This window comes from Dendrobates tinctorius, unplaced genomic scaffold (assembly GCF_039654945.1).
Source record: "Dendrobates tinctorius isolate UK_male_01 unplaced genomic scaffold, ASM3965494v1 ptg000098l, whole genome shotgun sequence".
Taxonomy (NCBI): Eukaryota; Metazoa; Chordata; class Amphibia; order Anura; family Dendrobatidae; genus Dendrobates; species Dendrobates tinctorius.
Window position 1 is genome coordinate 18,103,695 of NW_027361766.1, and position 22,935 is coordinate 18,126,629.

General features: G+C 44.2%; 1 protein-coding gene across 15 annotated transcripts in view; it reads right to left on the reverse strand.

Moving 5' to 3' along the window:
- PLEKHA6 (pleckstrin homology domain containing A6) overlaps positions 1–22,935 on the reverse strand; it is a 280,897-nt gene that overhangs the window by 56,415 nt on the left and 201,547 nt on the right. For 12 of the 15 annotated variants that reach the window (XM_073587158.1, XM_073587153.1, XM_073587152.1 and 9 more), the window contains 6 exons: positions 18,247–18,318; positions 18,058–18,166; positions 11,417–11,518; positions 10,503–10,575; positions 9,810–9,910; positions 4,787–4,962 (listed from right to left, as the gene is read on the reverse strand). In XM_073587158.1, coding sequence (XP_073443259.1) covers positions 4,787–4,962; positions 9,810–9,910; positions 10,503–10,575; positions 11,417–11,518; positions 18,058–18,159 — 554 coding nt within the window. In that variant the 5' untranslated portion in view covers positions 18,160–18,166; positions 18,247–18,318. Of the gene's footprint in view, positions 1–4,786; positions 4,963–9,197; positions 9,774–9,809; positions 9,911–10,502; positions 10,576–11,416; positions 11,519–18,057; positions 18,167–18,246; positions 18,319–22,935 lie in introns of those variants that run through there. The other 3 variants (XM_073587156.1, XM_073587165.1, XM_073587164.1) reach the window with 2 other exon arrangements.

Consider the following 22,935-nt stretch of genomic DNA (forward strand, 5'->3'; position numbering starts at 1 on the left):
AAAAGTGTTGGCACCCTTGAAATTGTTCGAGAAAATGAAGTATTTCTCCTAAAAATTATTGCAATTACACGTTTTGTTATACACATTTTTAAGAAATAAACGTGTATAACAAAACATGTGTAATTGGAATATTTTTTGGGGAAAAATAGTTCATTTTCTGGAATCATTTCAAGGGTGCCAACTTTCGGCCATGACACTGCATGCAAAAAAAAAAAAACACCCAGGAAAAAAAGGCAAACTGAATATTGTTTCAAACAAAACCCTGAAAATGGGTCTGACAAATTTGTTGGCACCCTCAACTTAATATTGGTTGCACACCCTTTGGAATAAAAAACTGCCATCAATGACTTCCTACAACCATCAGCAAGCTTCTTACACCACTCACCTGAAATTTTGGACCACTCCTCTTTTGCAAACTGCTCTAGGTTATTTGAAGGCACCTTCTCCCAACAGAAATTTTAAAGATCTCTCCACAGGTGTTCAATGGGATTGAGATCAGGACTCATTGCTGGCCACTTCAGAACTCTCAGGCGCTTTGCTTCCATCCATTTATTGATGCTTCTTGAAGTATGTTTGGGGTCATTGTCCTGCAGGAAGATCCATGACCCAAGATGCAAACCCAGCTTTCTGACACTGACCACTACATTGCAACCCAAAATCCTTTGGTAATCTTCAGATTTCATGTGTTCTTTTCTTTGTAGGCCTCGTTCCATTTTCGGTAACAGTAGAATGATGTGCTTTATCAAAAATCTCTATCTTGGTCTCATCGGTCAATAAAATGCTTTCCCAGAAGGATTTTGGCTTACTCAAGAACATTTTGGCAAACGGCAGTCTAGCTTTTTTATGTCTGTCAGCAGTGGTGTCCTCCTTTGTCTCCTGAAATATCAATTAATTTCATTCAAAAGTCGACAGATAGTTTGCATTGACACTGATGCACCCTGAGCGTGCAGGACAGCTTGAATTTCTTTGGAACTTGATTGTGGCTGCTTATCCACCATCCAGAATATCCTGGGTTGCAACCTTTCATCAACTTTTCTCCTCCATTCACAGATATGGGCTAGAGTGCCATAGGTCATAAACTTCTTGATTATGTTGAGCATCGTGAACAAAGGAACATCAAGATCTGTTAGGCGTCGGGTTCCTGTCCCTGCACAGCGGGAATCCCGAGCCTTGCTTCCGGCGGTCTCCCATTCCTCTCCAGCCGCAGAGGAGGTTGCTCAGCAAACTCGTCAGTCCTGGCGCTCTGCCCAGACCAGCTCCGTGGGTTTGCTTGCTGCTGCCACCTCTGGCACAGCTATGGCAATGCATGCTGCTCAGCAGCGAGATTCTCCAGGGACTAAGTCCCCATGTCGGGCCACTGAGCATGCCCGTGAAGTGATCTCCCATTGGAGATCGAAGGTCACGTGCTCAGGTCCTGCTCGTGTTCGGATTGGCCCATCCGAGAAGCCAGGAAGGTCCCGGACGCTCGCAGCTATGAAAGGCTCGCATGGCCGCTCGGCCATGCGCTAGGATAGACTGTATTTTCAGACTATGAGGAGTGAGTGATGTATGCACGTATGAATGTCTCCGGTGAATGACTCATTAAGAGCCCCTACCCTTGGTACACGTGTGTTGTGCAGCCTAGCCTGCTAGCGCCCAGGCTTAGGTGTAGGTAGGTCAGAGTTTGAGTCAGGCATTAGTCCTCACCAGTGACTCGGCACGCCTCAGTGCACGTGCTCCACACTCCTTAGCTAGCGTCTACAGCGGCATTCGCAGCTGCGACGCCGAGCGCTCAGTGTGCCTAGAGGGACTCTAACCCCGTGTCCTTGGGGTAGAGTTCAGTGGCCGTACACTGTGCGCTCTTTTGGCCGGGCTCTGTGAGCTAAACAGGCTCCGGCATCTACGTTCAGCGGTCGTGTGGCTCTGTGAATTAACAGAGTTCGCTCTTGTTCACATTGGGTGACGTAACCCACGTGTGACTGTTTTCACACCGCTTAATTCTTCCGCCATTATCTAGCAGCAGTGTACCGCCTCTGCACGGTGGACCCCGGGCTGCGAACGCACCTACTACTATTTTATAATTTGGTACGTTCCACCAGCCCTAACAAGATCTCTGGAGATGTAATCTTGAGATTGTTGATATTTTCCAACAATTTTTTTTCTCAAGTCCTCAGACATTTCTCATCTCCTCTTTCTGTTCTCCATGCTTAGTGTGGCATACACAGACACACAATACAAAGATTGAGTCAACCTCCCCATTTAATCTGGTGTCAGGTGTGATTTTCAAATTGCCCATGCCGAATACTTACTACAGGTGAGTTTAAATGAGCATCACATGCTTGAAACTAAGTAGTTTACCCACAATTTTGTCTGACATATTTTGAAGGTTTTGTGTGAACATACCGTATGTCCAGTTTGCCTTTTTTCTCTGCTGTTTCTGTGTTGCTCCAATACACACAAATGATAGAAAAACATGTATAATTGTAATAATTTTCTAGGAGAAATACTTCATTTTCTGGAATAATTTCAAGGGTGCCAACACTTTCGGACATGCCTGTATATGTCCATCCATCTATACATCCTGCATTTATCCATCTATAAATCCCACATTTATCTATCTATACATCCCAAATCTATCTATCCATTTCAAATCTATCTATCGAGGATAAAATTACAAAGCAGCAGAAAAAGTTAATAGTGTTGGTTCAATTCTCTAGGTTTTAATACAAATCCCGCATAAATCAAAGTACAAAGAGAGGCAGCACTCCAGTCTAACACAGTGAACAAAGTGGACTTCATTCACCCATGTAAGTTACGACTTTTCAGTCCAGTGTGTACAGGTCTTTCTGAGTTTAGCCTTATGCAAGGTGGAAGGTGTCCTCCTGTTTTATTTAATTTACCAAAACTCAATAAAAACCAAAAGAATGAAAACCCACAGGCTTTTATTGAGGAACAAATATTAATGCTCTAATGCTCTCGTGATTCATTGTACCTGCAGTTTTCAATTTTTGGGGGACCAGAGTTTCCGACTTTCAAAGAGACGCAAAACTTGTCAAAATGTTTTAAAACCAGGACAGTTTTTGTAAAAGTGCATTTATTCAATTCAATTTTGACATAACAGGATCAACTTTAGCAAGAAATATCATTCATTACCTTGTGCTGAAAAGCTCATCTTTAGTATGAAAGATACAATAGGACAGTTTTAGATGTTTGCTAAATCTTTCTTCAGTCTCACAGTTTTACATATATTTTGCTTGGTATCTAGTTAAAGTTTTTAACAATCTGGAAGCATGTGAGCAGATATTTTCATTGCAACTAATTGTGTGCACAAGTGTATATCAGGCATATCAGGCGTATTTTGTGGATTATAAGACGCTCCGGATTATAAGACACACCCCAAATTTGGAGGAGAAAAATAGGAAAATAACTTATTAGTAAAATGGTAGTGCTTCTTATAATCCATAGGTCTTATTGCTTACCGGGGGGGTGGTGGCTGCGGTGAACCGGGGTCCCAGGGTTGCTGCTGGAGGAGGCAAGAGTGGAACGTTGCTGCAGGCCGCAGGCTGGGATGAGGGGGTGTTCCGATGTGCGGTGCGCCGCTGCGGGTACCCGGTGCTGCTGCTGTGCTCTGTCCCCGGCGCTGTCGGGTGCTACTGCCATGCTCTGTCCCCGGTGCTTGCCGCCGCGCTGTGTCCTCGATGCTCATCTACCGAGATCTTGGTGCTGAGATCTCCATCTGCGCATGCGCCGCCTTCCAGCAGCCTTTTTCCCCCAGAGTCCACTGCACAAGAAAGCATGGACGAACTGTGGGGGGCTCTGGCCTGTCACAAAATGTCAGCAGAGCCCCGCAGCACCGGATAGAGCGTGGCGGCAAGCAACGGGGGCACAGCACGGGGGCAGCACCCAGCAGCACCGGGAACAGAGTGTGGCGGCAGCACCGGACACCCGCAGCGGCAGCACCGATAAGGTATATCCGCATTATAAGACGCACCCCCTTTTTTCCCCCCAACTTTGGGGGAAAAAAGTGCGTCTTATAATCAGAAAAATATGGTACATAATGAAGCAGTTATCAAGCTAAAGGTGCCACAATTCTGGCATAATATAAACCTTTTTCATGACTTGCACCATATGTACCTTGTGCACTCTCCAGTAAGCGGGCATGGCCTTGCTAAAAGGGGAGTGCATAATTCAAAAGGGGGGTGTAGCGTTGCAGGGTTTTCGGTCACAAAGTAAGCCAACTAATAGATGGCACAAAACTTAGACAACATAAAGGGAGTATGTCAGTGAAATCAACCACCCAAATGGCATATATAACCATTCAAGTCTTTGAAATGTAAATCCATAAACACCTTTCTATCTTCTATCTGTGGCAGCATTCTCAGAGTACTTATGGAGCCAGTGTCTCCGGAAATTGTCTCCCGATCCAGCACCAGCCTCTTTAGCTTGATTGTAGGCTCCCTGTCTCATTTCTATCCCGACTGCCTGAGGTCACACAAACTGGAAGCCATCAATCAAGCTAGAGAAGCTGGTGCTAGATGGGAAAACAATCTGGAGAGGCAGTAGCTCCTACTGTGCTTTGCCACACCCAGAGCACTTATCTAATTTGCATATGATTAAAAATGTTAATTATTCTGGAGTGCAGCAACAGATATAAGATGTAAAGGTGTTGATAGATTTACAATACAAAGACCTGCATACCAATGTATGAAGTTTGGGAGGTTGATCATACAGACAGCTTCCCTTTAAGTCTGTCAAGTGTAGACAGTATTGATAAAGATGTCCTAATGTATACAATTAATTTACTGACCTAGGAGTGGGAGGGTTCTGTACTTGTGATGCTTCTCCCATTGCTCGTATCCAAGCTTCTTGTTCTTCTTTGCTTTCTGCACTAAAGTAGTAAGTGCGAATGCCAGCGTGTTCCGCCTGTCGAGACATTTGGGCTTCATTATAGAGAGAATCTTCCCCAACCCAGCACACAGTCACCTGTGGGAAAAGATATAAAAGGAAATATGAAAGGAGCAAATAATGAATAGACATCAGTAGCTACACATGCAAAGACAGGAACCAGTAAGAATCCCAAGACCTGAGAAGCCATGTATTTATTAGATTACCACACAAACTTGTATTTATGTATTGTGTCTGTCTATATTATATTTCATTATTACATCATTAAAATGATGTATTATTATTGAACAATACATAAAAGCTTTGTCCAGCCTGATTAATATTATATACTGAAAAATGAAAAGTTTTGCAACTTTATATTAAACTTTCTGTTTCACTCTCACTATTTCCAAGATCTAACCTTGCTGTCAATGAATGGTAGCATTCTTGCGTACAACTAGAGCGTGAAAACTCATACAAACCTAATAACCATCACAGCCTATAAATGCAGCAGAGTCCAGCCCTCCACCAGATCTTCGGGGCTTTCATACAGTGAAATACAAACTGCAGTTATGAAAGCTGTATTAGGCCAGGATTGGTTTTAGTCTGCAAGTGTATACAATAGTGTTTCCACTCACTGAAAATAATGAGGAATTGAAAGGAGAAGTTTATTACAAAGAAGCATACGAATGCACTATAGCATCATTAAGCTTTATTGTCATCAGGGTGATTTTTCCACATAGTGTTATTGGGAAAAACACCAATGCAGCTTGAGTTTTTAAAGAAAAAGACAAAAAAGTGAATCCATCAAGAAGCGTAAATGTATGTTCACACTACTTAGTTAGCTCAAAAGAAATGGTGGAAAAAAGTCTAACAAAACTATTAAAAGCAGAGTCTTATTAATTGGTATGGAAAAAGGTTTTGATCATCAGGCTTTTAAATGTCTTTTCAACCCTTAAAGAAGGTATTTTCAAGTTCTGTCTTAAGCAGCCGACCGCTTTCTGGTGTCTTTCACTTTCTGGTATCTAGCAAGATGGGCTCTCCTCCCTGAGTCACAACGCTGTTGAATAGTAGAACTAAGGTATTAGTAGAACTATAAAGCTCAGCACAAGTCCTGCTGTAATACATTCAGGCATTAGTGATTTGTTCCGAGTTTACGCTATTATCACTTTATTTATACACAGAAATGACAGGGAAAACTGAGGGGCTGGTGATTTATAACTGCATCTCTTCAGAAGCTGGGGGAAGGGAAGGTGATGAGCAGCTATCTCTGTATAGAAATCAATGGACTGGAGAGATCTGACTGGGATGTTAACACCCTGTAATGTAATTACAGCACACTCTTGATCCATGAAAACGAGCTGTACGATAGAAAAGATAAAAGTTTCTAATTGCAAGAGAATGACAGCAAATAGAAAAAGCAAGGAAATTGCAAACATGCTTATTTTCATGGTGTCTAACAAATTTAAGAACTTTAAGCTTTCAACAACACCAAACATATAAAACAAGTAAGATCTCAATATTCTGCCATTTTCCCCTAAAAAGACCATCAATATTTTTCAACCTAAGTCAGCGGCAATTTTGGATTTTTTGTCAGCATTTTTGCTTTTCTATTTATACAGTAACTGTCGTTTTAATTTTATTTCAAATATCTTTCTCTGCCAGGACTGATCATTCAGTCTCAAAATTCTCAATTCTGAGGTCAAATCTGTATTCAGTGGAGACAGACTTTCCCATCAAGGAGATAGGAGATGGCAGGTACTACTAGAGGAGTTCTGTCTCCAGCTCTCTCCCCCTCTCCTCCTTCTCCCCTCTGCTTAACCTAGGAGATGGCAGGTACTACTAGAGGAGTTCTGTCTCCAGCTCTCTCCCCCTCTCCTCCTTCTCCCCTCTGCTTAACCTAGGAGATGGCAGGTACTACTAGAGGAGTTCTGTCTCCAGCTCTCTCCCCCTCTCCTCCTTCTCCCCTCTGCTTAACCTAGGAGATGGCAGGTACTACTAGAGGAGTTCTGTCTCCAGCTCTCTCCCCCTCTCCTCCTTCTCCCCTCTGCTTAACCTAGGAGATGGCAGGTACTACTAGAGGAGTTTTGTCTCTAGCTCTCTCCCCCTGTCCTCCTTCTCCCCTCTGCTTTACCTAGGAGATGGCAAGTACTACTAAAGGAGTTTTGTCTCTAGCTCTCTCCCCCTGTCCTCCTTCTCCCCTCTGCTTTACCTAGGAGATGGCAGGTACTACTAAAGGAGTTCTGTCTCCAGCTCTCTCCCCCTCTCCTCCTTCTCCCCTCTGCTTAACCTAGGAGATGGCAGGTACTACTAGAGGAGTTTTGTCTCTAGCTCTCTCCCCCTGTCCTCCTTCTCCCCTCTGCTTTACCTAGGAGATGGCAGGTACTACTAGAGGAGTTTTGTCTCTAGCTCTCTCCCCCTGTCCTCCTTCTCCCCTCTGCTTTACCTAGGAGATGGCAAGTACTACTAAAGGAGTTTTGTCTCTAGCTCTCTCCCCCTGTCCTCCTTCTCCCCTCTGCTTTACCTAGGAGATGGCAGGTACTACTAGAGGAGTTCTGTCTCCAGCTCTCTCCCCCTCTCCTCCTTCTCCCCTCTGCTTAACCTAGGAGATGGCAGGTACTACTAGAGGAGTTTTGTCTCTAGCTCTCTCCCCCTGTCCTCCTTCTCCCCTCTGCTTTACCTAGGAGATGGCAGGTACTACTAGAGGAGTTTTGTCTCTAGCTCTCTCCCCCTGTCCTCCTTCTCCCCTCTGCTTAACCTAGGAGATGGCAGGTACTACTAGAGGAGTTCTGTCTCCAGCTCTCTCCCCCTGTCCTCCTTCTCCCCTCTGCTTAACCTAGGAGATGGCAGGTACTACTAGAGGAGTTCTGTCTCTAGCTCTCTCCCCCTGTCCTCCTTCTCCCCTCTGCTTAACCTAGGAGATGGCAGGTACTACTAGAGGAGTTCTGTCTCTAGCTCTCTCCCCCTGTCCTCCTTCTCCCCTCTGCTTAACCTAGGAGATGGCAGGTACTACTAGAGGAGTTCTGTCTCTATCTTGCTACTGATAAGATTTTGAAAAGTTCTGAGTAATGTCTTCACTGAATACAGATTTTACCTGTGAATTCAGCATTTGGAGAATGACTGATCAGTCCTGGTGTAGAAAGAAGCAGATTTCTCTAATAAAATATATTACAAAGTTTCTTATTTTCATGTGCACTATTGATTTGTGAAATAAAAATTAAGACGACGACTACTCTTTAATAGTTAAACAAAAAAAAGGTCTGGAAAACACCAGTAAGGAAACAGTCAAAAAATGGTAAAAAAATTAAAATTGCAAAACAAATTTGTTGAAAAAGCGCCCAAAAAAATAACAGAAGAATGCTAAAAACAAGGAGTGATTCTAAAAGAGTCCACTACTTGAAAAAAAAAAAGACATTTTTGACTGCTGGAAAAAGACGCATCAAAAAACTGCATCAAAGGAATTTTTTTCCCCAATGTGGAGCTCAGTGTTTGCCGCATGGGTTTTTTTTTTGCCTTCCTCTTGATCAACATGTTAGGCTGTGTGCCCACGTTGCGTTTTTTTTTTTAAGCGTTTCCGCAGCGTTTGTGCCGGCTCAGACGCTGCAGAAACGCTTAAAAGAAGCTTCACATTAAATTGCATGCGTTTTTGGCTTTTTGTGCCAATGCATGCGTTTTTAAACGCTCAGGAATCGCTTAGTGGCTAAAAACGCAGCATGCTCATTAATTTCCGCATTGCTGAGCGTTTTTAGCCTTCCCCAATGTTCCCAGAAAACGCGTGGAAAAAACCGCACGGCTTTTTTGCAAAAAACGCGCAAGAAACACGCGGAAAAAAGACGTGCGTTTCTGGGAAGGGGATCAGTTTCCTGAGCGTTTAAAAACGATAGCGTGGGCACATAGCCTTAGGCTATGGGTTGAACTAGATGGACTTAAAGTCTCACATCAACCTTAAATACTATGTTACTATGTAAAAACATTGGCGTTTTCCCAAAAAAATACTGTATGTGTGAAACCTCCTTAGGAGGGGCCAACCACTTCAAAGAAGACTTTAGATTATACTAAAACACATCATTTTTATTCTGTATCACAGTCACCAAATACTTATTAATGTTGTAAGATACTGAAAGATGGATCCCCATGCATGATTTCCCAGTGCAGAGTATAAAAGGTTTCTGAATCCACCAGCCATCCTCAAGCAAATGGCACAGCTTAGACGCCAACTGGCTGCATGCATGAGTTTGTATGTGAAACCAGTGCGTATGGAACATGCAGGCTTGGCCTGTGCCAAGCAGGGAGTGGTAATGTGAGCATGCAGCAGGTACAGCAGGACTTACTACCTAGCACAGCGACTCGGCAGGGGACAGGCTCTTGGCAGGGGTACGTTCCATGGAATCCTCTCACCAGCACAGGAGGGAAGACAGAACAGGTGAGAGAGGCAGCGTACACTGGGGGCTTGCATCACTCAAAGCAGAAATCCCCAAATGTGGCTCAAATGAACTGAACGACTTATATGACTTGTTGGAACATAAAATAAAAAAAAAAAAATATGGATATCTTAGGAATAAAATATACTAAAGACAGCTTCATGTTTAAAGATTTCCAAATCATCAAATACGCTCAGAAATAAGTACAATTATAGACATGATTTCATTCTTGTTAGGTTTCAAATAATAAATCTCCAGAAAATCTAAGATTATGCAATATATTACTTTCTGTATTAAAATTAGTTCTTTTTTCCCCATTTTAAACATGTCACTGTCATCAGTAAGTATTTGCCCTAAGAAAGAGCAATCCTTCAACAGAGTCATAAGTATTGGATGATATTGGTCCTAAATCAATTGGGTCACCGTAATTATCAGGAAACAATCTTGACAAATGGTAGCCATGTGGACATCTTCTAACTATGCAGAAAAATACACATCATAGTAATCTTCTGTCATCCTACTGACCTTAAAGGTGTGCTTCCGACTGATGTTATCCGACGGTTGGACAGGGGCAATGCGAAAACTCAGCAGGGGAATGCTTCCTAAAATCCCCTCTTCTTTTTCATCTGAATTTAAGAAAACAGTGAGAATCTTGAAAGAAAGAGGCAAAAAGGGGAGAAATGAAAAGGTGACGGTGATGCGTGAGGAAGACAGAGAGGTGGTGTGAAGAGGGGACACAACACGAAAATGTGGATGCAGGGCAAAAGGCATTAAATAACCCGTGACAAGGAAACAAAAAAAACACCTGCTGCAAAACAATATGCAGGAGAAAGGGAGACACCTACTAGGCAATGACGGCGGGAGGAGGACATGTCTGGATTATGCACCTGATGTAACTCTTTCTCTGCCAGGCTATTTTCCAAAAGCAATGCTGTTTTCATGGACCCTGCTATAGTAAATATGTTCCCCACGGAGATAATCCTAGTACATGTATGCCTGCCAGTGATAATAATGTGTGGGAGGCTTTTCACATGCACACATAACACAATAGGGCACTGATAAATTATTCACACTCCACCTGTTCCCTGCCTAAGCACAGGTGAATTGGGACCTGGCAACAGATGGGAGCAGAGGTCCTCAATCCATCTGTTCTGGCAGGAGGGTGTCGTAGAAAAAAAAAAAAAACCTGGCAGTGGGATTTCGACATTTGCTCTGTACCTTTGTAATAGAAGAGGCAACGATCCACAAGGACAAACCAGCGCTTGTTCCACTGCTTCACTCCAGAACTGGCCTGCAGAGAACACAGACAAGCAAAGAGAAAGAAAAAAAGACAAGAAGAAAAAAGAAAAATATTATACAAATGAGTAGCTTAAGGATAACAAAGTCTGGTCAGAGAGCCATTCATTACGAAAATTAAATTAAGTTTTAGAGACATAGGAACCTATGAAATAAAGCAAATCCTTTTATGGAAAATGGAATATTTGCTTACTATTTTCAATAGTTTCCTTTGGCCAGGTTCCGACCATGCGTATTTGGCAAGTTGTTTTTCACTGAGCATTTTCATGCGCAATGTATTACAGTTCCAGCTAAGTGGATGGGATTTACTGAAATCTTATGCCCAATGTGCTTGGTTTTAATGCTGCCAGAATTGACCAGTGGTGTGATTTTAAAATTCACATGTCAATTTCTCATGCAGTTAATATGCATTTCAATTGCAGGTTTTACCCACAGACTTGAATGAGATGCAGAAAATCTGCATATAAGATCGCATAAGCGATTGCATTCCTGCTGCAGAAATGTAGCAAAAACACTTGTGATCTGTATATGAACCAACAAAGCTTTATCAAAGCTAAGAAACAGGAAACTTCCAAAACAAATAAATTTTATTTAGAACTTGATATACTAAAAAGAGACAAAAACCGCAACAGAAAAACACTTGTAAAAAAAAAAACACGTACTCAAAAACACAAGGAAAAAAACAAAAAATACGGATAAAAATTTTGAACATGAAACATGCACCAAATTGTGGGAACTTAGCTAAAATGGTCAGTTTCTCAATAATTGACTATATTTTCACTTCATGTCATAATATCAAGCTAATTTTGTATAGCTTGCCCACACAATGTACACACCTGTTTATATAGCCAGCCTATCTTCGTGACCTCAGCATGTGGATTCCTCTTCATGGAATTAGAGCGTTTCCCAAAGGCGATTCCTTTCTTGGACGGTCGAGACTTCATAAAACAAGAAATAATGTGTCATGACCTTCTTAGTGATCACCACAATATCACACTGAAAAATCACCTGCTCTACTCTACCCCTATACGGTCTGTATATGCAGTTTGGCATACATAATGTCCTGGTGCTAGGAAATATACAGTACAAGTTGCACAACTGCATTATGATGAAAATGGATTTTTTAGCCAATTATTTCTGTTTTAACATTACGCTCTCAATACACTTCTTTCAGCCATCAGGGTCGAAAAGATTTTCTAATGAATGGGAAATGTGCATGATACCTGCCAAACGTGCATGCATCTCTGCAGGGTTGTGTACACATGACGAGCTAAAGTGAGAGGTATGGGACAAACTCTTTAAAAAAAAAACTTGTCATCAGGTCAAAAGGGGCCAGGTTTTGATCTTCTTTTATTCCCACAGGTCCCCTGCTTATACAGTTTTTTGGTATGTTTTTAAAAAATACGCTATACGCTTCCTGGGATATGGCCTTTTTATCTAGGGCTATTTTTTTATGGTTGTTACAAGAAAGTATGGTCTTCCTCTATCATGGAAAAACCAAAACATAATGCAAACCAAGAGATAAGGCCAAAAAATGAAATGGCTTTAGATACCATTGGCTTCTGACACATTAGAAACACTTAAGCAAGGTTAAGTATCAATATGTACTTAAAATAAAACATACAGTGAAATGTGATCAAAAGCTTTGATTATTTAGTTATGGACAAAAGGTTTAACTGGCACAAATTTTGGTTTTCACAAAGTTTCCTGCTCCAGTGCTTTTCGATCTTTTCTTTGGATGTTTCTATGGTTATTGAAGTACAGTTATAAGCAATTCAAAAGTTTTTAAACTCTTATTGAATTATTTGCGGCTTGGACAAAAGCTCTCAATGGGATTGAGATCTAAGTTCAAAGCGTAGTTTATAGAGCCACTTAGTTATTCCTTCTGCCTTGTGACATGTTCTCCATCAGGCTGAAATAAGCGTTGGTCGTCACCAAATTGCTCATGCATTGTTGGGAGAAGTTGCCCTTGGAGGATGTTATTTAGATCCAATTCTTTATTCATGTCAGTGTTCTGAGACAAAATTGTGAGTGAGCACACTCCCTTAGATGAAAAGCAAAGGCACACATGGATGGTCTCAGGAGGCTTTACTTTTGGCATAACATGGGATTCATGGTAGTGCTCACCCTTTTCTTCTCCACACTATCATTCTGTCAGTTGTCCCAAATAGTCTTAAGGGGGTTTTACACTAAGCAATATCGCTAGCAATATCGCTAAAACGTCACTGGTTTTGTGACGTTATAGCGATATTGCTAGCGATATCGCTATGTGTGATACTTACCAGCGACCGGCTCCCCTGCTGTCCATCGCTGATCGCGCGAGAATGTCCGGCTCCATTTCTCGTCGGGCGCTTCCTGCTGAGACTTCCTGCTGTGACGTCCAGCAACGCGTGGAGGCGGGCGGGAGGACGCAGGATCGCTGTGTGTGAAAGGTGAGTATCGTGCGCTGCGTCGCTGCTGCATCGCTGTGAGATCTTTCTGTATGAAAGCTCACTAGCGATCATTTAGCGATGCACCAGCGATCCTGACCGGGTCGGATCGCTGGATGGATCGCTGGTGCATCGCTAAATGTAAAAGGGCCTTTAAGGCGGCTTCAGAATCCCTGTACATCCTACAAAATGTTAGTGTCACTGTGCGTGCAGATGTACTGACACTTGTCTGCTGCCATTCTGGAGCAACCTCTGCACTAGTGCTGTAACAATTATGTAGCTGAATAAGGTCCCTGGGTTCAAATTCCATCAAGGACAACATCTGCAAGGAATGTGTATGTTCTATCCATGTTTGCATCGGTTTCCTCCAGGTACTCTGGTTCCATCCCACACTCTGAAGATATACTGATAAGGTATTTAGACTGTGATCCCAAATGCGGACAGCGATGATGTCTGTAAAGCGTGGTGGAATTAATGGCGCTATAAAAGAGACTTTAAATTAATAAAATAAATCCTCCTTAGGAGACGGTCCAGGCACGTTGTGGACTTTCTTAGGTACCATAAAGCCTTCACTCTTTGAAGTTCTTGATGATCCAATAAATGATTGATTTACATTTGCAATTCATCTGATTACTCTTCAAAACAATCTAGAAATTGCCACTATAAAAACGGAAGTAGCAAACTTTGTGAAAATCAAAATTTGTGTCTCAAAACTCTTGGGTCAAAATTGTATAGATGTATTACAAAGTATACAAATACTTGTTAGGTTTTACACGTAGGTACCAACTGCTATGCTTTTCAGAATGAGTCTTTTTCCTTTTTGACAGTCTATGCTTATGAAATAGCATAGAGCAAAGTATTGCCCGACTGCAGTGTGATTTTAAAGGGAATCTGTCACCCTTTTTTTTGACTATCAGCTGCCGGCATTGACATCAGGGGCTTATCTACAGCATCCGGTCCGACGCCTCCCATCTTCATACGATGCCGTCCTCTTCTTCCCTTCCTGTAGTGGCTCTGGCGCAGGCGTTGAAGGCAGAGCAGAGTCCTGCAGTGCGCAGGCGTTGGGAGAGGTCTGGCGCCTGCGCACTGCAGTATTCTACTCTGCCCTCAACAGGGCAGAGCACTGTGCATGCGCCAGAGCCACTACAGGAAGGGAAGAAGAGGACGGCATTGTATGAAGATGGGAGGCGTCGGACCGGACCGCGACACCCATCGGACCGAACCGCCCCCTCCGGTGAGTATAATCTAACGTGTTTTTCTTATCTTTCAGGTTATATCGGGGGCTTATCTACAGCATTACAGAATGCTGTAGATAAGCCCCTGATGTCAATGCCGGCAGCTGATAGTCAAAAAAAGGGTGACAGATTCCCTTTAAGTCTCTACAAGTTTACAAACGAAATACAAAATATAAAAAATACTTATCAACGCAGAGAAAAAAAACAACAGCACAAACCATTCCATCTATCACCTAAATAAAGAGTAGGATATCTATACTTAATGTACAATTAGTGAAAAAATAATATTTAAGTGGTAAATGGCTAAGGATTTACATTTTACTTTTAGATACTATTACAAAAATAGATGTAAAGGTTTAGCTGCTATTTATTTTCTTCAGTATTGGTAGGTCAGAACATGTTTAGCTTGAGAGAGTCTAATGTAGTGTCAATTCGGCCTCCTATCTCATTAGAGGTTCAAGCCCCTGATCTGTATTCCTCCATATTATTCACTGCACCTCTACAGATTATGATTGGATGCTGTTATAAGCAGAAGACCCCCACTGCATGAGCTGATCTCCGATATATGAGTACAAAGATAAAAAAATGCTAATTATGCAAATTGTCTCTTCAGAGAGGAAGAGGACTAGATTCTGGCTTGGCTTTTATCCTAAGTCATGTAACTAGGCTCGTTAAAGGGTCAACATTGACTTTTAGGATTGCTACCTCCAATAGGTGGCACTAGAGTTCTAGTCCTCGTCCTCTCTGAAGAGACAATTTGCATAATTAGCATATTTCCCAGAGGAGCATTGCGGCTTTAAGTCTCCTCACCTCGACATGCTTAGCATGTCATTCTCCGCAAGGAGAAATGATATTTCTTGGATAAAGATAAAAAAAAAAAAACCACACATGATAACTAAGCCACCAGTAAGAAAAGCAGTATTATTATTGCGACATATATAATTATGGAAATTATTATTAATTTTATTCTATTTTTCTCCCTTAATAACGATCCTATTATTTCCAGAATTTCATACTGAAGGTATGCTGATGCATATTGACATTTTTTACCAAAAACTTAGAATGAAATAAATTAAGAAACCGATTCAGAAGTCTGTTTTTCACGTATGAGTTATGAGTTCTTATCGGTGTTTTTCAAGGATATCACTTATACCTAATATACAGCTCTGGCAAAAATTAAGAGACCACTGCAAAAAGTTTCAGTTTGTCTGATTTTTCTCTTTATAGGTATATTTTTGAGTAAAATGTAAATTACTCTATTATTCTATAAACTACTGACAACATGTCTTCAAATTTCCAAGCACTAAATTTTGCATTTATTTTCAGAAAATAAGAAATGGTCAAAAGAACAAAAAAATGCAGTGCTTGCAAACCTCAAATAATGCTAAGAAAACAAGTTCATAATCATTTAGAAACAACAATACTAATGTTTTAACTCAGGAACAGTTCAGAAATCAATATTTTGTGGAATAATAATGATTTTTAATCACAGCTTTCATGCGTCTTGGCATGCTTTCCACCAGTCTTTCACACTGCTTTTGGGTGACCTTATGCCACTTCTGGTACAAAAAATTTAAGCAGTTCTTCTTTGTTTGATGGCTTGTGACTATCCATCTTCTTCTTGATTACATTCCAGAAGTTTTCAATGGGGTTCAGGTCTGGAGATTGGGCTGGCCATGACAGGGATTTGATGTGGTGGTCCTTCATCCACACACTGATTGACCTAGCTGCGTGGCATGGCGCATTGTCCTGCTGGAAAAATTAGTCCTTAGTTGGGGAACATTGCCTGAGAAGAAGGAATCAACTGTTTTTCCGGGATAACCTTGTATGCGGCTTGATTCATACGGCCTTCACAAAGAATAACCTTCCCAATTCCAGCCTTGCTGAAGCATCCCAAGATCATCACCGATCCTCCACCAAATTTCACAGTGGGTGCAAGACACTGTGGCTTGTATGCCTCTCCAGGTCTCCGTCTAACCAGAAGATGACCAGGTGTTAGGCAAAGCTGAAAATTAGACTCATTAGAGAAGATTGCCTTACTCCAGTCCTCTATGGTCCAATCCTTATGTTCTTTGGCAAACTTCAGTCTGGCTCTCCTTTTCTTCTCATTGATGAAAGGCTTTTTTCTAGCTTTACATGACTTGAGCCCTGCCTCTAGGAGCCTGTTACAAATTGTTCTTGCCGTGCACTTCACCCCAGATGCCATTTGCCATTCCTTTTCTAGGTCACTTGCTGTCACTCTGCGGGTGCTGAGTGACATTTGAATAAGATGACGGTCATCCCAGTCAGTGCTGAGTCGTTTTTGCCCTCTGCCGGTCTGTAGCTTTGTAGTCCCCAATGTCTGCTGCTTGACTTTGTTGTAATGGACTGTCGTCTTAGAAATTTTAAGGATGGAGGCAACATGACACTCACTGTATCCCTCTGCTAGTAAAGCCAGAATTGAGCCCTTCTTTTCCTCACTCAAGACTTTTCTTTTCAACTCCTTTGCCATGGTTAAAAGTTATTTTTTCATTGCTATTACTTTTGGGATATTACTAGCACTTGTTTTGCCATCCAGCTTGTCCTATTGCAAGAGGATTGTGAACACCACAGCAGGGTTTTTTATACTTTCCTTCGTTAAATAAGATTTGGTTCAGGTGATCACCTAATCAGAAGCACATTAAGTAGAATGAGGTGTCCTCTGGTCGGAATTCAACTGACACTGGAATGGAATGGCTGCCAGACATGTAGTGAAGCTGATTTTTATAAAACTGTGCAGTGGTCTCTTAATTTTTGCCAGAGCTGTAGTCTATGGATGTGTTCACACATCTTTTTTTTTTTTGTTTGGGAACTGAATAGTCCACGAAGAATTGCGGAGACATGTCCAATATTAATCTGATTGTCAGATCTAAATTGGCAAAGCAAGTCTAAAGGGGGCTTTACACATAGCGATATCGCTAGCAATATCGCTAAAACATCACCGATTTTGTGACGCAGCAGCGATATTGCTAGCGATATCGCTATGTGTGATAATTACCTCCAACCGGCTCCCCCGCTGCCTGTCGCTGATCGCGCCAGATCATGCAGCTCCACTTCTCGTCGGGCGCTTCCTGCTGGGCTTCCTGCTGGCGCCGACGAGCGACGCGTGGACGTCATCATCGCTGCGTCTGAAAGGTAAGTAACGACCGCTACTGCGTCGCTACGTCACTGTGAGATCTGCCTGTTTGGCAGCTCACTAGCGACCATTTAGCGATGCACCAGCGATTCTGACCGGGTCGTATCGTGGTCGGGATCGCTGGTGCATAGCTATATGTAAAGGGGCCTTAAGGGTCTGTGGAAATAATGGACTGCTATCTAGGAGAAGGCAGAGAAACCTTTTTGTTTTTCTCAACCGAGAAAATTTCGGACCAAACTTGGATGAAACTTGGACAGTTCTTCCTATATGTGAAAAAAACAGACATCTAAATAAGCCCTAATATCTACCTTACCAAACCCATGTCACTGCTTCCTGGGTACCATGCAAGTCTCCAGCAATAAAATTTTCACACAGACATGTGACGGCTGCAACCAACCACTGACTGCAGCATGCACCAATGAGGTAACTGCTAAATCAAGTGAAGGGCTGCAGCACAATATTGTTGGAAGCCAAGCAAAGAGACCTGGTAAGAGATAGAACAAGGGCAACAAGGGGTCAATAAAGTGAGAACTACTCAGTTTGCTATTTTAAAACATTCAAAAATTTTAGTGAAGTAATTCAATGGACCTGACAACCCCTTTACAGTATGGCTTCCTAAATTAAGACCACCGTATGTTTTATGAAAATAATAAGCTCACCCTTATGGTGGGACCATCTTGAATGGTGTCAGAAACCATGCTGAATGAGGAATTTTCGTTGGAAAGGTTGGTAGTTCGCTTTCCTCCAGCCTCTGAGCTCATCTCAGATCTGCAGAGAAACCGAGAGTTCAAGGATTGCAACCCGACATCAGTCATAGAGAGTCCTGCAAAAGCAGATTACAAACTCACCCCAGTCGCCCAGTTTTCTTTGGGATCAGTCCAGTCACTGGGTGCAGGAGGGTGCGGAGGTGTGCATTGTGGCTATAGGAATAAAGAAAGTCAATGAATAAACATATCTTACATAAAAAATAAGCTTAATCACATGAGAGTGGCATGAAGTCACAGGATTCTACATAACAGGAAATCATGCACCTATAACATTGCAGAAGGACATCTGTACCCCCATACATTAATCCACACAAAGCCCCTTGCACTTCTCTTTAGTGTACTGTAGGGCCTTAAAAAGGAGATTTTTGTGTACTCACCGTAAAATCTCTTTCTCTTAGCCTCCAATTGGGGGACACAGAACCATGGGTGTTATGCTGCTGTCCACTAGGAAGCGACACTATGCATAATCTGAAAAAGATTAACTATGGCTCCTTCTCTGCAGTATACACCCCTGGACGGCGTCAACCTTCTCCAGTTTTGTGCAAAAGCATTAGGAGGAAGGTCACAGAAACGACATAACCATGCCTGTAAGAAGGCTACTATGTATGAGCTCAAAGAATAATATGAGAACTCAACCATAAACAACGGCCCGTAAGGGCAACAGGGTGGGAGCTGTGTCCCCCAATTGGAGGCTAAGAGAAAGAGATTTTACGGTGAGTACACAAAAATCTCCATTACTCTGTCGCCTCATTGGGGGACACAGAACCATGGGACGTCCCAAAGCAGTCCCTGGGTGGGAAGCAATGGACGAATATTGTGCTAGCAGGTCCCTAAACTTGGGGCACTGCCAGCTGCAGAACCCATCTACCCAGGCTCGCATCCGCTGAGGACTGGGTATGAACACTGTAGTGTTTCGTAAACGTGTGTAGGCTAGTCCAAGTGGCCGTCTTACACACTTGTTGTGCCGAAGCCTGGTGCCGAATGGCCCAGGAGGCCCCTACTGCCCGCGTAGAGTGTGCCGTGATACCGGCCGGAAGAGAATTGTTAAGTCGGTAAGCCTCTTGTATGGTTGACTTGATCCACCTGGCAAGGGTAGCTTTGGAAGCCGGCAGACCCTTGCGAACACCTTCCGGAAGAAGGAAAAGAGAATCAGACTTCCGGAAGGGTGCAGTCCTAGACACGTATATACGCAATGCCCTGACAAGGTCAAGCGTATGCAGAGCCTTGTCCACTCTATGAACCGGAACCGGGCAAAGAGATGGCAGTGAAATTTCCTCATTGAGGTGGAAGTTGGACACAACCTTCGGAAGGAAGGATGGTACTGTACGGAGAACCACCTTGTACTGGTGGAAGGCTAGGAAAGGCCGTCTGCAGGAGAGTGCTGACAATTCAGACACCCTGCGCAGCGAGGTGATTGCCACCAGAAAAACCACCTTATGCGACAGAATGTGGAGTGGGACTTCCTTAAGGGGTTCGAAAGGTGGTGCCTGCAATGCTGTCAGGACCAGGTTGAGGTCCCACGTTTCCAGTGGACGTCTGTAGGGGGGAACTAATCGGGAAACTCCCTGGAGAAAGGTCCTTAACTTGCGGCTTGTTAGCAATACGCCTTTGGAAAAGCACTGAAAGCGCTGACACCTGGCTTTTAAGCGAGCATAGGGATAAGCCTGGCATCCAGGCCCGATTGAAGAAAACCGAGTACCTTCGGGAGGGAATATGGGAGTGGGACCTGTCCGCGAGATTCGCATCAGGTAAAGAAAGCTCTCCAGGTACGGTAATAAATCTTGCGGAGGCTGGCTTCCTTGCCCTGATCATGGTCGTAATGACATCCAGTGAGAGCCCTGCCTGGGTTAGAACCCAGGTTTCAAGGGCCACGCCATCAAATTGAGGGCCCCTGAGTTCTGATGGTAGAATGGACCTTGTGACAGAATGTCGTGATGGTCGGGGAGACGCCAGGGGGCGTCTGCTGTAAGTTGTACGATGTCGGCATACCACGTACGTCTGGGCTAGTCCGGCGCGATCAGGATGGTTGGAACTCCCTCTTGTTTGATCTTCCTCACGACCCTGGAGATCAGGGGGAGGGGTGGAAAAATGTACAGAAGCTGGAACTGGGTCCAGTCCTGAACCAGGGCATCCGCTCCGAGCGACCGCGGGTCACGTGTCCTGGCCATGAAATTGGAGACCTTGGCATTGAGATGGGATGCCATTAGGTCCACGTCCGGGGTCCCCCAGTGATGGCAGATCTGGTGAAAAATTTCGGGATGGAGAGACCACTCCCCCGAGTCCATTCCTCATCTACTGAGGAAGTCGGCTTCCCAGTTGTCCACACCCGGAATGTGGACCGCAGAGATTACCGACCTCGTGTCTTCCGCCCAGTGGAGTATATGTGCCACTTCTCTCATCACCTGGGCACTGCGGGTCCCGCCTTGGTGATTTCACATATGCCACCGCTGTGGCATTGTCCGACTGTATCCTGATATGAGGCTGCCAGCAAGTGATGAAAGGCTCTCAGTGCCAGGAAGATGGCCCGAATTTCCAGGATATTGATGGGCAAGGACGCTTCCACTGGTGACTACTTGCCTTGTGCCCTGTGATGTAGGTGCACCGCACCCCAACCTGTCAGGCTTGCATCGGTGGTCAGGACCTTCCATTGACCTGAGAGAAAGGATTTGCCCCTTGCAAGCGAAGTTGGCTTGAGCCACCAGTGTAGGGACCTTCTGGTTGACGATGTCAGTTGGAACTCCCTATCGAGGGAGAAGGGATTCCTGTCCCAAGACTTGAGGATGGCTAGTTGAAGAGGCCTGAGGTGAAACTGGGCAAATGGTACCGCCTCCATCGCTGCTGCCATCCTGCCGAGGACTCTCATGGCAAACTGGAGATCGGGGAGGATTGCGGAGGAGTATGCGAACTCCCAGATGGAGAGCCAGTACCTTGTCCCTGGGAAGGAGCTCCAGACCCCTGGAGGTGTCGAATAGCATCCCCAGGAAGGTCAGGGACTGACTCGGGGTAGTAGATGACTTTTGTAAGTTGACTAACCAGCCCAGGCGACACAGAGTGTTGATTGTGATTGAGACGCTGACCTCGCAGTCCTTGCAGGTGGAAGCCTTGATGAGAAGGTCGTCCAGGTATGGAACGACTACAATGCCTCTGGAGTGTAGAGCGTCCATGGTGGCTGCCATGATTTTGGTAAATGTTCTGGGAGCCGTGGCGAGTCCGAACGGGAGAGCCACGAACTGGTAGTGGTCCTGGTTGATCGCGAACCTGAGAAATCTTTGATGGGCAGGAGCAATTGGTATATGCAGGTATGCGTCTTGTATGTCTATGGAGGCGAGATATTCTCCCTGCTCCATGGACGCAATGATGGACCAAAGGGACTCCATACGAAAATGACGGACCCGTACATATTTGTTGAGTGTTTTAGGTCTAGTATGGGCCGGACGATGCCTCCTTTCTTGGGGACTACGAATAGATTGGAGTAGAACCCTCGGAAGCGTTCAGTCGCGGGAACCGGTACTATGACTCCTGCTTGAAGGAGAGAGGAGACTGCTTGGTGGAAGGCACGAGCCTTGTCTGGCGCTTTTGGTGAAACAGAGAGGAAGAACCGGTTCGGTGGACTGGAAGTGAAATCTATCTTGTATCCGGAAAGACACTATTTCCCTGACCCACCTGTCTTCTGTAATAGGCAGTCAGACTTGCTGAAAGAGTAGAAGTCGTCTGCCTACTTGGTGGGGTGTCTTCCGGAGTTCGTGAGTCATGATGAGGCGAAATTCTGAGGTTTTCCTCCCTTGGGTTTCGCCTGGCCTGCTTTCGACTGTCAGGTCCTGTCCGGCCTCTGCGCCGCCCGTGGGTTGTCCCTGCGTGGAGATCGGTTACGATTTTGAGCTTGGCGCGAGACGGACCAGCCCGAAGAATTCTGAAAGGATCAGAACCGTGTTTGGTTACGCCGTTTAAACGTGCGTTGAGGTTTTAGTTGAGGGAGAGAGGTACTCTTACCCCCAGTGGTGTTGGACATCATTGTGTCCAACTTTTTACCAAAAAGCCGCCACCGAGATACGGGAGATGCGTGAAGGACTTCTTTGAGGCCGCATCCACTTTCCATTCCCGCAGCCAGAGGATACGCCGAATTGTGATGGCGTTTGCTGCTATCCCCGCTACACCTCTTGCGGAGTCAAGGGCTGCATGAAGCATGTAATCTGCTACTACTGTTATTTGAACCGCTTGGCCAGACAGGATTTGAAGCTTGGAAGCCATCTTGCAATGTTTTGGCCCAAGCCAGAATGACCTTGGCCGCCCAAACTGAAGCGAACCTGGGGACCTGGGAGGCCCCTGCTGCTTCGAAAACTGAACGAGCCATGCATTCTACCTGCTGGTCTGCTGCGTCCCTGAGGGTTGAGCTATCTGGCACTGAGAGAATAGTCTGTGCTGCTAGTCTAGAGACTGGTGGGTCCACTTTGGGTGGATCTGTCCACTGCTTGGTGTCCTTTTGTGGGAAGGGGTACCTGGCCTCCAAATATTTGCGCTTGGTGAATTTCTTCTCAGGCTGCGAAAACTGCTTAGTAAGGATCGTCTGAAATTCCGGGTGGTTAGAGAAAACCTTAAGTGGTTTCAGAACACCTTCAAAGCAAATCTTGTGTTCTGGGGCTTCCGGGGTTGGATTGGAAATGTCGAGCACCCGATGGATGGAAGAGACTATGTCCTCAACCAGTGCTGCATTGCTAGGGGGACAAGGGACCAGAGACCTCTCCGTTTCGTTGTCTGAGTCGGAGTCACAGA